This window comes from Chinchilla lanigera, unplaced genomic scaffold, assembly GCF_000276665.1.
Source record: "Chinchilla lanigera isolate Chin_1 unplaced genomic scaffold, ChiLan1.0 scaffold00069, whole genome shotgun sequence".
NCBI lineage: Eukaryota > Metazoa > Chordata > Mammalia > Rodentia > Chinchillidae > Chinchilla > Chinchilla lanigera.
In genome coordinates, this window is record NW_004955470.1 from 3,066,584 (window position 1) to 3,081,134 (window position 14,551).

A 14,551-nucleotide genomic window follows, 5' to 3' on the forward strand; every position below is an offset into this window, starting at 1 on the left:
CTAGTTCTTCACTGCTTTCCAGCAGATGTGTTCATCCTGAACAGCCCAGTCTCTCTGGGTCATCTTGTGTGGCTGTATCGCCACAATGCCCATGCTCCACCTACCGTGATAACAGCACACATCTGGGGAGCACATGGATGGAATACTATCTTAAGAAGGATGCAGAAATGTTCTGTGCATATGGTGAACTGCTTGCCCTGGCATGTAACCACATTACACTAACTGTGGCTCATGAAGCTCCGTTTCTGACATTGTACCCATCCTCAGAACACACAGAGAATAAACAGTGTGAACATCAATTAAAGTCAGAGTCAGCTACCTTCATGGCACCGATAGCTTGGGAAGTCACTGCTAATCTCAAAGGGATTAGTGCTGCCGTCATTGATTGAGCCTTGTGCTCTTGGCTATAATTGGTGAAAGCTCCTGTTTATCTAGAGCTGTGAAACCAAATCTGTGGAAATCAAGCCAAATTGGAAAAAAAGGTTAGATTTAAGAAAAAATAGACATGGCACCACTAGAAATGAAGTCAGGTGGGCACTCAGGGAAGTGTGCAGATTTCCACCTCCTGAGACCTCTCCAGTGAGACAGAGAGCAGAGTAAGGGTAGGGGAAAGTACTTTCACCAAGAAAGGCTTGATTCCTAGCATAATTAGGAATAGTATTCGTAGTATTCCCCCAGTGGAAACAACCCAAACATTCATCAACTGCTGAAAGGATAAGCAAAATCAACCATATTCATACAATGGGGTACTATTCAACCATAATAAGGAATGCAGTACTGATACATGCTACAACCTAGATGAGCCTTACAGACATTATACTAAGTGAAAGAAGCCAGATTATGCTGTATGAACTCCCCTTTGTGGGTTCCTCCCCAAGAAATGCGGAGAAAGGCTGGACTCATGGTAGGTAAGAGTAGGTTTTCTGCCACCACCAATCTGGCGCTCAGCTTTGGCCCCTGAGACATGAGGACCATCATCATTACACCAGTATTGGAGCTCGCTGTGCAAAGCACACACTAGCCCTCTTTTAAATGGAGACGTAATTCACATGTCATAGAATTCATTCCTGTAAATTCATTCATTCAGTTCAGTGGTTTTTAGTATATTCGCACCAAGTTGTATGGCCACTATAGCTGTCTTGGTTACTTTTCTCTTACTGGGACAGAATACCTGATGCCCAGATTTAAAGAAGGAAAGGTTTGTTTAGTTCAGAGTTTGTGGAGGTTTCAGTCCATACTTGGCTGGCTCCAAGGCAGAGGGGCATATGGTAGAGGGTAGTAGTTCATGGCAGCAGAAAACAGCAAGAGCAACAAGATCAAAAAGAGTGGAACAGAGAGGGCAAGCCTCTTTCCCTTGCTTATATTGGATGCAGGCTACCCTCCCCAGGGTGGGTGTAGCACTCACACCCATAATCCCAGCACTGGACCATAAATCAATCATAAACTCTAGATTCAGCCACCTCCAAAAAGCCTGCCCCACATGATCGCATGAGGCTTTGGGAGGACATCCAGACACAAACCATAACAGCTGCTAATTCAAAAAATTTCTTCACCTCCCAAAGAACCATGAGCAGTCACTCCCCATAAACCTCACCTTCCAGTCCTTGGTACCTCTTAATCTACTTTCTCCATGGATTTACCTATTCTCAACATTTCTCAGAGATGAAATCACATAATATGCCCTCTTTATGTCTGGATTCTTTCAGTTAGCATAGTGATTTCAAAGTTCATCTATGATGCAGCACATGCCAGTACTTTATTTCTGTTTATGGACTGATAATATTTAACTTCAGGAATATACCAGATTTTATTTATCCACTCATCAATTGACAAGTGATGGAAGTTTGGGTTGTTTTCGCTCTTTGAATATTAAGAATAATTATGCTGTGAACATTTGAACACAAGTTTTTGTGTAGATATATATTTTCAAATACCTTGTGGGCAATGTTCTTACATAAACCTAGGAGCAGAACAGCTGTTATCCGGTAACTTCAAACTTTTGAGGAAACACTAAGAGGTTTTTCAAATTTGTGACATTTTATATCACCACCAGTAATACGTGATGGTTCTAATTTCTTTACATCCTCATCAACAATTGGAAGTCTCTCTTTTATTATAGCCATCTTTCTGGGTATAGAATAATTCTTCCTGTGATTTTGGTTGGTATGTTCCTAATAATAAAGATCTTGGACATTCTTCATGTATTTACTAGTAATTGGTGTATCTTCTTTGGAGAAATGTCTATTCAGATTTCTGTTCACTTTTTAATTGGGCTCTTTATCTTGCTGTTGTTCAGCTATAATAGTTCCTTTTATATTCTAGATGTTGTATACTTACAATGTATCTGATTTACAAATATTTTCCCACTCCTTGGATTGTACTTTACATTTTTTATAGGGTACTTTGACACATAAAATATTTTTTTAAATTTTGATGAAGTTCAATTTGTCTACCTTCTTTAGTTGGTTATGCTTTTGCCATCACATCTAATAAACCAGTGCCTAAATCAAGAATCCAAAAATTTAAATCTTTCTTCAAAGAGTTGTGAGTTTCAGCTTATACATTTAGGTTGAGATCACTTTGAGTTAATTTTTGTATATGGTGTGAAGTGTGGTTCCAAATTCATGCCTTTACAGATGGAACCCAAGGCCTCACACATGCCGGGCAAGTGCTCTACCACTGACCTACATCCCCAGCCCTTGAATATCCAGTTGTCCCAGCACCATGTGTGGAAAATACTATTCTTCCCTCGTTAAACTGTTTGGGTACTCTAGAGGAATATTACTTGACCATAAATGTGAGGATTTATCTTTAGACTCTTTATTCCATTGTTCTTATATCTATCTTTACACAAATACCACACAATCTTGATAACAACAGTTTTATAGTAAGTTTTCAATCACAAGTGTGAGTTCTCGTATTTTGTTCTTTATAAAAACTGTTGTGGTTATTCTGGATTTCTTATATTTCCTTAGGAATTTTAGAATTAGTTCATTATTTCTGTAAAAAAAAAAAGAGAGAGAGAGAGAGAGAAGGTAGTAAAAAGTATTGACTGGCTCACTTTTTATCCGGTGGTGAACCAAAGCTCCATAAGTGAGGCTCCTTCCTCAAACCTCAAAACCCCTGTGTTGCCATTGTTGGTCTATATAGCATGGGGGTCGGGGGAGCTAAATGCCAATGAAATGATGTAAAAATCAAATGTTATCAAAGAAAGACTCTATATATATATATGTCTTCTATGAGCAAAGCAGCTCCCTATCATTTTTCCCTCTCCTTAAATCTAAATTTCTACTCTCTAGTGCATTGGAAAAACACTCAGCCTTGGTCCAGCCTGTGACACAGCACCAGCCAAGCCACTAAGATCTCCTTGGGGGAGGTGGGGTACAGAGAGTTCCCCACTTGCCCCAGAGTGGGTGATGCTCACAGGTGTCTGGGAATGTACAGACATCTCTAGGGAGGGTGGGTGGTCCTCAAACCTGCTTTCATGGATACTGGTGGCTACCGAAAGGGTCTAGGGAGCTTCCTCAGGCTAAGTGCAAACATGCTTTGATTGTTTCTGTTCTATTTCTTACCAACTCACAGGGCAGAAAAGTAAATAGAATTTGATCCATTCTAAGTTTGTTTCCCATATATTTTTCTCAAATTTTTAGCATCCCCACATTTATCTGCTGAGAAGAACTTGCAGGCAACAAAGACAAAAAAGGAGTAAAGTGCTTAAGAAAAACCAACAGGAAGGCAGGGAGAGAGAACTGTTTATTTTCACCCTAATTTCTGGCTTTGCCTAGGATTTAAACATGACTGTGGTTCAGGATTTTCAGAGGATATATGAACCACTCCTAGGAAAAATCAAAGATAATTGTTGTTTCTTAGGCTCTGCAAGAAACATCATTAATTAACCCCTGGACCTCCATCCCTGAACACACCTGAGAAAGCAACCTTCCCCTCATTGTTGAACTCACCTTGGCTTCACTGAGAGATGCTGGGAAATGATACCAAGCACCTCAGGATTATTCCTCCAAGCAGTAATGGTTTAACAGCCTCCAAAGCTGTAGGGAGATGTATTAATCCTGGCCACCCACAAAGGAGGCAACCACACTCATCAGTTTAAAATTGGGGAGAAAAAGGAAACAACCTAAAAGCCCAACAATGAGGGGTTGATTACTTAACTTAGAGCCCACTTATTCAACAGACTTTTGTGGTGCTATTAAAAATGATAGTACCTATGTGTGTGCATTGTTGCATAAAAACATTTGCTATGTAATGGTAAATATAAATTATAAGGCTAAAAAATAGCATCTAAAAGTGGATCTCTTTTGGTAAAACATCTAAGCTACCTCTCCCATAGATATGTTGGCAAGGGAAAAAGTCTGGAGAGACATAAAGTCTAATAATTATCATATCTGGAAAAAAGCACATTGGAGAATTTTAACTTTTTGCCTGTTTGCTTTTCTATCTTTCAAAATGTGTTGTCAGTAAATTTTAGGAGGAGGTGGGGAGATCTCTGGCCCTGCAGCTCACAAAACCCAAGAACCAACATCACTTGGTAGAAACCGGATCATCTGCACAGTCATTTAGGAGAAAACTATTCACTTGTCCTGCAGGTTCTCCTTTGGCATCAGAACCTTGTCAAATATTAAAATCCCATTATCCACACTGTGTAGACCTAGAGAGAACAGAAATGAACTGCAACTGCAGGGAAATCTACACAGCATCAGAAATATCCTTCCTGCTACCCACCCAGCCTGTCTCCCCTAAAAACACAAAGCCCCTTATTTCACACCCAGCATGCCTGATATTCTTCTATTGATGGTAAAGGGTGAGGATGCTGTTTCCTGAACTGGGTGTGTTGGGGCCCCAGTGCATTCCTCTCCAGTGAGAATGGAGGACCAGGTGCTTATGCCTCTGTGCTGCCTGCTGGTCCAGGGCTCAGACTGGGGACTGAATGAGGGCACATCCACCCCCCAGCCCCACCCAGCAGTGACTGCAGCTAAGAGAGGGAGAGTCCTGGGCCATAGAAAGAATGGACAGCTGAAGACAGGAGGGCAGGAAAGCCAGTTTATTCCCCATCTAGGAATGCAGAACTGAGGCCTCTCCTCCCTCTAGGTGCTTCCTGCTCAGCACACTGGGCAAACCGGTGAAAGCAAAGGCCAGAGCAATGGAAAGTAGCCACAAGGACACAGGACGGGGTGACGTCCTGAAGCCTGCCAGACTTGTTTCCCAGTGACACCTGTTGTCAGTCTGGAGTCTACTTTCTGTGCAGAAAAACCTAGGGAGATTTAATCTGGGAGGTCTTTCTTTCATAAAAGTACTTATTTAGCAAATCATCTCTTGACAAGGACACGCTTGCTTTTCAAGCTTATAAGGAAACCAAAGCAGACTTTCTGCAGTTGCCAGTATTTTCAGCATCTGGCACAACTTCAGAGGAGCGTGGCTACCCCTCTGTTCTCAGCAACGCTTGACACGTGAGGCGTTGTCAAGGGGCCAGGGCCTTAGTCACCCCTGTGAGATGCATTTCACAAATCCACCTGTAGCCCATCCCTGCCCCTGCAGCAGGGGTCAGTTTGCACTAAGTGTGGGAATGGGACGACATCCCTCCATCGAAGACCCTGCATGTCCCTCTTTTCTCCTCTGCTCTTCCTTCTCTCTTGTGTCCTTCACTCCCAGATTCCTTTCTTTGCTTTGGCTTGATGTTGGCCAAAGACAGCTCACAGCCACAGCCAGTTCTTGCTGACCATTAAAAGTTGAATTGTACCCCACCCCCTTCAATTCACATGACAAAACCCTAACCCACATATCTGTGAATGTGACCTTATTTGAAGATAGTCTTTACAGAAACAGTTGCGTTAACCTGAGGTGATTAGGATGGGCCCCAACATAAACGTGTTCTAATAAGAAGAGAAAATTTGGAAACAGACAGGCACATGCGTTAACATAAAGGTGGCCCTCTGCAGGCCAAGGAGAGAGCTTGACCAGCGTCCTATACCAGACCCTTCCCTTACCACCCTTAATAGGAACTAACACTCTAGGCACCTTGACCTCAGGGCTCTGGCCTCCAGAACTGTGAAACGATAAATTGCTATTGGTAAAGCTTCCAGTCAGGGACCAGCAACCCTCCCAGACTAACACAGCACATCAGTAGTCATCAAGGGTTCCTGGACATAAACACCAAGCAGCGGTGGGAACCACAGAGAAACCCGCAGCCTGCCCTCTGCGAGCTACAAGGCCCAGTAGGAAAGAAAGCAGCACTTGGAACAGAAGTGCCTCATTCCTACAAAATGTGAGAAGCTGGAAGAGAATGAGATCAATGCACACTCATAAATGGCAGCCCACCCTGCCTTCATTGCTTCTCTGCGCTCGGTTAGATGCTCCCTGGCTGTGGCGGGCAGGTGCAAATGAGCACAGGAGAGGGGTCACTTGGGGACTCACCTCCTTTGTCACTCCTGGGTACAAGCTTCCATTTTCATCCCAGGCAGGAACGATGACACAGTGGGACCCTAAAAAGGCAGAGAGATCCTTTATTAAACTCTCTAAAGACATGAATAAAACTTCACTCCTTTCCTGGTATGGTACAAAATTATTCTAATCCCCAAATTGCACGTAATAGGAAATAATGTCAAAATGTAATAATACATTTTGTCATCGGGTCTATTTAGGAGATAAAGTCGTTATTGGTTTTTTCTTTTACAAGATAAAAACAGCTCTATTAAGTGGGTTTTCATTGTAAAGCCATCACTGGAAACAAATCATAGAAAAGAGAATTCTTCTAGTTTCTCATGGCACTGACAAACCTGGAGATCTCCCATCTATGATGAGCTGGGCAAAGATAGCTGCCTAATTCCCACACATGGTGGTCCCGACGTCCATTTTGAGGGTATTTTCACACAGCGTGTCAATTACAAACTCCTACACAGAAAGGGCAAAGCTACAGAGTATATTTCCCTTTGTGTGTGGCTCCTTTTAACTCCTTGGCTCAATGCAGTGAATACTGTAAAGATAGATCCCCATTTCACACACAGTGGAAATGTCGGCTGGCTCAGCCTGGTGAAGGCGCATCACTGTACTCTCTCTTCAATGCACATATTTCCCTTCCACCTCCACTTAAAAAAGGACTAAAATTAAAATAATTTTTTTTCAATGTATAATCCAATCAGAAAAATAAGTGCCAATTTTTGTTCATTTCCTGCAGGACAACTTTTTTAAAAGTGTCAGGCTGATGTGTGCATGTGAGTCTGCCTGGCTTTACTGTATAAAGTCATGCTTCAATTATCAACTTTTCTCTCTAGGCCACTTCATACTGTGGTTTTTGACTTTTAAATAATCCCAGACAAAACCCCTACAAGCCCAGGTAATATACATTCAGCTCTCCACACACCCCTCATCCCCAAACTCTCCAGCCGCAAGGTTCCTGTGAAAGGAGGAAACATCCAAGGATTTGTCCCTGATGCATTGTTGCAGGACCCACATTGGCGCGATTCCTTTTGTCTGTGCCCTATCTGGGCAGATCTGTCAGTTCTCCGCCTTTCCATACTGCACAGACCCTGGAAGCCCCTGCCCCTGTGATTTGAGCTTTCATTGGAGCAACCAACCAGCTAGTCAGACTGGGTACATTTGGGTGCAGCCATGATCTATTCCCCTCATTGCTTAAAATATCGACTCAAATGATTTCAGTTGTTTCTAAAAAGACATCACTCATTAAAACTTTGGGATGATTGTTTCAGAACCTGCTCTGCCATTTTTCTGGCCAATGAATATAGTAATTAAATGTTCCCAAGGAATAGTTCATATACCCAAACCCTAAAACAGAAGCACTGGTGAATAAACTTCTATCTTACGAGGGAAACAATCTCAGAATATGCATGTAGTTTTTCTCCATAACATAGCCAAGGACTACAGCTCCAAACAGTCTGAAACTAACACTAGCTGTGAAGAAAAGTGGGGGAAATTCGGGGTTTTATTTCAGTGCCTGATCAAAACTTGGTCCTCTTTTTCCCACTCTCTGGAAGCCAATAAAAGGATCACAATGGAAATGCTGCCCTTCGCTTCTTGGCTGTCCTTAATCTTACTCACCACATGCGCTACCCTTAAACCTCTTGCCAAGGAGCAGTGGGCCCTCCTGCCAACTCTGAGCACAGGGTACCTGCTCTGGGTCAAGGAAACCAGGGGAAACGGCGGAAAGCTGAACCACACTTTTAATTGGAGTTGACAGTATTGAAGATGTGGCTGCACTAACCCAACAAGCTATTGATCACACAAGATTATCTCAGATTTCAGATTATAAAGCATAAAGACTGCACTTTCCCTCGGGCCAAGAAATACAGTCTTGAGGCCTAAGAAAACATCCCCTGACATATGTTTGTACAGGGAAACTTCTAACATGTGCAAGGGCTTTCAGAAACATAAATGAACAAGTTAAATCTCTTTAAGAGAAGTCTCAGGAGGCTACCCTTGTCTTATCGGGCAAGCTAGGGCTTCTCAAGGAAAGGAGGTACTTAAAACTGGGAGCACTGGGAAAGAACAACAGCAAAACAACCCATATGGGTAGGAGGATGCTGTGGGGGCAGGGCAGAAGAAGCCTGGCAGAGAAGGTCTGGTGGGACTAGGAAGACAGCAGGAGGCCACCAGTCCTGTGAACATCCGATACACCCTGGGAAGGAGGTTTGTCACTTCTGGCAAGATGCTTGATGTGGAAAGTTTGTATCAGCCAAGATGCTGGAGTTAAAACTGGATCTGAATAACACACACCATGTGTGCTGGTTACTATTATAATTATTTGTTGAAAGCCAGCAAAATGGTCAGCATTACAAGCACTAAAATAAAAAACAGCTTTGGCCAGAGAGCCCATAACCTCATTGATTTTTGTTAGTTAGCATAGAATATAAAAATAAAGCTCTCTCTTACCTCTTAACTATCCATACCACTAGCCAAAAAATTCAAAACCCCTAAAAATAAAAACAAAAGAACCAACGCATAGGAATGAATAACCAAAACATGCAGGAGATTTCACAGTCTTGGAGGGAGGGAGGACTCATTAGATATGCTTAAACTTTTAAAAAGGGAAATGAAAAGGGAACAAGAACTTGGTGAAGGGAGAAATCCATTCGCTGCCGTGTCAGTTGTCAGTGGCTTGGGTTTGTGACGGGCTTGTTCTCTTCCCCGCCCCCAGGGGGAACACAGCATGCACCAGAGTCTTCTCATCATTATGCCTGCAACCCCACAACTCCCCCGTCGACAAGTGGCAGCTGCCGAGGCCCACCAGGTAGCTAAATCGTTTATGCTGTTTGGGGAACATGGGACCAACACAGGAAATTGTTTCTGTGGAAAAAAATAATTGTAAAAAGAAATAAATAAATAGCAATTGCGGATGGTTTTTCTCCCCCACTAAGAGTAGCAAGGTGACCTCAATACCACAGCTTGGAGGGGGAAAAAAACAAACGATGTAAGGTCTGCAGGCCATCACCACCAGGGAAGCCACTCTGTGAAGGACAAGAATGGTCCCACTTGAACCTGAGTCACACTCTTTACTGCATAACTATAGTCAGTTTCTTAACTTCTCTGAGCTCCAGTTTCCCCATCTGTAAAATAGGGACAACCACAACATCTTTCTACATTATGATTACAGGAAATTTGATACGACCTCACATGTAGAGTGCTTAATTTAGTGCCTAGCACATACATGCACATTTAACAAGCACTCCTTAATATTGTGCTTAATGGATCATTGCCGGAGAGGAAGAAAGATCACCATACAGAAGACGTTAGGAAGCCCTGGCACTGGGAGCGCTGCCATACACAGTGGAAAAAAAAAAAAACAAAGACCTCTCTTCCCGTCCTTCACCTGATACTGTCAAGAGTGAACACAACATGGCTTTTGCATGCAAAGAGCTTGGAGCAGTGCCCAGTACAGTGGAGGTGCTACGTAAGTGTTGGCTGGTGTTAGAAGGTTGAGCTTAACGTCCGCCTCCACTATACCCATTCTGAATCTGAGTTCCTCAGCCAGAGAGCACAAGCAGCGGGTGTGAAGCTGAACTCAGAAAGAAGGATGGTCTGCTCTGCACAGGTCACTTGCCATCCTGAACTGTAGAACAAGAGACAGAATCCTCACTTGAGTAGCAAGGTTAAAGGTGGCTTCAATCTGGATCCTTTTCACATTGCTCCCACAGCCTCTCCCAGTCATTGCAAACATCCCAGTGTAGTTCCGCTCCCGGAGTTCACCAGACACTGGAAGGGAATTAACTGGTCAGATGGTCTCTAACTGCAGGTCTCTCAGACCGTTAAGAATTTTGATTAGAAAGGGAGAGGTGAATTGGAGACAACTATAAAACTTGAGTCTAATGACAGTCACTGTGAGCTTAACAGTATAACATACTCAATATAATAATTTAATCTTGAAGTTTTCATTCAAACAAAGATTTTCAGTGACTCGCATTCTGTCTTGCTTTCTTTTCTTTCAAAGCACACACATACACACATGCACACATGCACACACACACATCTTAGTACTATACATGCTTAAAGCTCTCTGTAGAAGAAGCTATCTCTTAAGGCACACTCCATACATTCAGTAGCTGCAACCACTTAGTGACACGTCCAGGGCTTCCAAGATTCCTGACTGCACCACCAAATAGCCAGTAAGTTACTCCACAATAGAAACGAGGACAATAAAAACCATTGTTACCAACACTCAACAATTTCATGACAATTAAACCCACTGGTCCAACTCCATTCAGGAAGCATCTGCTCAACTCCTCAAAATTTACCTAGGCCCAGTGAGAGCCAGGTCTCCAAACCCCTCCTGTTCCCCACCTGGCAAGCTCTGGCCCCCCTCTGCAGATGTCCTTGGAGTGTCTCTCTCTTGCAGAGGCCCCCTCCCAATTCCACAGTTAGTCCTCTGTCCTCAGGGTTGCCCAGTTCACCACGTCAAATGACGTTTCTGAACTTGTCTCTTTAGAATCTAGCTCAGTGTCTGGTACACAGAAGCCTCACAGCAAAGAGTTGGTGCAAGCGTTGGCAGCATGATCCAAAACACTGACCAAGGTCTACATCAGTGAGTCCTGCTGTGAGACACAGCAAACAGGGAAAGCTGATGAGAGAGGAGTGCTGAAGAAACAACTTGGGATGAGAGAGACTCGTTAGGCTCCAGGCCCACTTTACAGGTGTGAAATCCTAGAAAAAAGATATAGAATCATAGTTGCCTCATCTGATAAATGGGGTGAATAACAAGTACACCTGCTCCCTGAGCTACACACACACAAGCTCATGGGTTCTCACAACAATCTTAAGAGAAAACATCATCACACTACTTGATAGATGAGGGTGCTAAGGGTCAGAGAAGGAAGAGGTTCACTGAAGGCCACATCCAGAGAAAGAAGGACGGGCTGAGGTTCAAACCCAAGCTACTTAATGCATAGTAGTACTTCATCAAGTTTCCATGAAGATTCAATAAGAATCAACTGTCAAGCGCTTCACCTGGTCTTTTATAAATCCTGGAAAATTGTTTATAGTGATGAGGAAGAAGAGGCAGCTAGAGCAGGGCCATTTGGAAGAAGAGGACGAGTGACTGCAAAGACAGAACTTGAGGACTTGCTGGTTTGTATTCACACAACCCAGATTTTCCTCTAGGGAGCTCTCTTCCCCTAGAATCCGTCCAAGTAGCACATAGGTGATGTTGAAACCACTCCAGCTTTAGGTGAGTCTGTGATGCAGGACCAGCTGAGTTGCATACTATCAACCCCCTGGCCATGAAGGATGGCTTCTAGCATGGACCCATGATCTGGTTGGGTCCAACCAGAGTGTCCACAGGGACACATGGGTTAACCACTAACAAGGAACAGCTCTCATTTTTGATGCAGTAGAACCTGGAGGGCTGGAGGCCCAGCACTATAGGCAGTTCTGCAGCCGTGAGCTGGAGAATGAAACCAACATATGGAGGATGAGGTAAGAGGAAGGAGACAGCAAAGAGGTGAGAGAGAGAGAGAGAGAGAGAGAGAGAGAGAGAGAGAGAGAGAGAGAGAGATGTCAGAGGCCACACACCTCTACCTGAAGCCTGCTACACCCTGGATTCTGCAGTTACAACAACAAATGCCTTTTTTGCTCAGGCAAGTTTAGATTTACCTTTTTTCTGGGATCACTAGCAAATGAATGAGTCACTTGCACCATACATGCATGATCTACCTGGCATTAATTTCATGAAATGACACTTGGCCGACTCTAACACCTCTGACCAGCTAAAGTAGTCTGACATCAGGACAGGTGAACTTCGTGAATCACACATGACATAGGAAGTGCCTTTCCTTGGAAGAACCCTGAAGTCTCTTAGGAAGATGCTTAACACCCTGATTACTCAGCACACTTCTCTACAGAATCACAGAAGGCACTACAAATTACAGTACTGATTCCAGGCAGGAAAATGGAATCAATCCAAATTTTACATATTTTTCCCTAAACCATCTTGGAGGACAAGTTTAAAAAAATATCTTGCTCAAACTAAAACAAGTTGAATTTTCCATCCTTAAATCTCTTTGGCTGGTGGCTAATGTGTTCTGTACAATATATTTCTTTTCTAGGTTTTAAATCTTTTCCTCTTCTTTAGGCACGGAGAAGGAAAAAGCTGTACTGTTTCATCCCCATTTTGAAAGCTTCCATTCACTAGACCTTTCAGTTGAAGCCTTGGGCTGGGTGACTGAACTTGTCCGTTTGCAGAAAACTGCACCAGTTACCAGAGTTGGCATCCGTATGACCCCAATCCACATAATCAGGTAAATTGTGGAGATTTACTATCACAAAATCTACCTTCTCTGAATGCAGGTATTCTGACCAAATCAGGCCAGGTGCAAGGGGAGCAGCGGGGTGGCGGAGCACAGTCTAAGCAAGGAACTCAGCCTGACACACTTTCAGCAGGTATCTCCTGCGAAAGAGATGGCCCTGCTCAGCCACAAAAAGGTAACTGATGGTGGCAACTCAGACTACAGGGGTCAATGGGGGCACAAGTGGATGGATTTAAGACTGGATTCTGGAGACAAACCTGATGGCTTGGATTTAGGAAGGAAAGGGAAGAGAGGGCTCTAGGAGACACCTGATCTTTAGCCTGAGACACCAGGTAGATGGAGGCCCGTTACTTGCAATTGGGCAGCTTCAGGAGGAACCAGGAGGAGCTAGGAGGAAGTAGGGAGAAGATGCTGAGTCAGAGATCCTGAGGCTGACAGGAGATGGGCACCCATCCAAAATGTCCTGAAAGGGCACCACCCACTGCCGTCATCACCACCCAGTGTCCTGTCCTGGGTAGACTCAGGAAAAGGATGCTGAGAATCCCATTTACTCTGAGAGAAACTAGGAAAAGCAGTGGAAAGGAAATTAAATCACCTAATCACATGTTTAATTTAAAGCATCCCACCATTCAGGAATGTGCTTCTCTTCTTTCTCACTAATCTGGAGAAGAAAACGGACAGAGGCAACATCTGGCTGATGGAAGGACCAGAGCACACCCAGCCAGGGACGCAGCAGCCTCTGAAAACCACAGACGGAGATACCAGGGGCTGGGAACTGCAGTCAGGACAGGCCAAAGGGCCAAAGGATGAGCCTCAGCATCGCCTCTTAACTTCCAAGTGCTACTAGAAGGCAAGACTGGTAACCCAGAACAAGAATACAGACTGGTTTCAACTAAATCCACTAATGGAGCCACCACCTGCAAGACTGTTGGGAAGGGCTCCCGGCCATGTCTCAGGAGGTCACAGTCCCTACCACTTACAAAGTTCCTGGCACACTGCAGGCAGGACACAGAGTTCCTGAGTAGGCATTATCACTTTAAATCTGCATGCAGCCTATGAATGGGCACTAGCAGTGCCATCTTTACAGAAGCGAAAACTAAGGTGCATATGTAGGAAGGAACACGCCAGGACCATGACCAGGAAGTCCTAGAGACAGAATGAGAGCCCACCGGATCTGACTGCACCCCTGCCATGATGGGACATGGAGATTCTGCAGGCATGCAGGAAGCCTGCAAGGACCCGAACCATGATGGGCCAGTCCCCTCCTCCACAAAAGTCCCACAAAAGCTGATAAGCCTGTGGGTGTATCAGGTGTCTGTCCATCCCAAGAGCAAGTAGGATGCACTGAGGCACTGGTAGCATCTCTTGTGACAATAGTGACCCCAGAAAAGATACTGTATGGACTAATTTGTGTCCTTTTTCCCTCAAAATTTCATATTTTGAAGCCCTGACTCCCACTGTGATGGTACTCGGAGACGGGTCTTTGGGAGGTAGTTGGAGTTAGAGGAGGTCTCACCATCATGAGGGGTGAATGCCCTGAGAAGAAGAGAGAGAGGCCAGTGCCTGCCTCCATAATGTGAGAACAAAGCAAGAGCATGGCCCTCTGCAAGCCAGGGAAAGTGCCTCACCTGAACTCACTTTGCCAGCACCCTGGTCTCAGGCTTCCCAGCCTCCAGGAATGTGGGAAAATAAACTTCTGTTGTTTAAGCCATAAATCTACAGTATTTTGTTAGGGCAACCCAGTAGACTAAGACAAATAGACGATTCAAAGAAGGAAAAAGAACAGT

At 44.1% G+C, this 14,551-nt stretch overlaps 1 protein-coding gene across 1 annotated transcript in view; it reads right to left on the reverse strand.

Annotated features, from left to right (window-relative positions):
* Positions 1-10,694, reverse strand: part of Acoxl (acyl-CoA oxidase-like) — a 289,029-nt gene extending 278,335 nt beyond the window's left edge. The window contains 8 exon segments of the mRNA XM_013522692.1: positions 320-384; positions 387-451; positions 4,591-4,663; positions 5,849-5,885; positions 6,427-6,494; positions 6,789-6,903; positions 10,103-10,218; positions 10,550-10,694. Of these exon segments, the coding sequence (XP_013378146.1) occupies positions 320-384; positions 387-451; positions 4,591-4,663; positions 5,849-5,885; positions 6,427-6,494; positions 6,789-6,903; positions 10,103-10,218; positions 10,550-10,694 (684 nt within the window).
* Between the last annotated feature and the right edge of the window lie 3,857 nt (positions 10,695-14,551).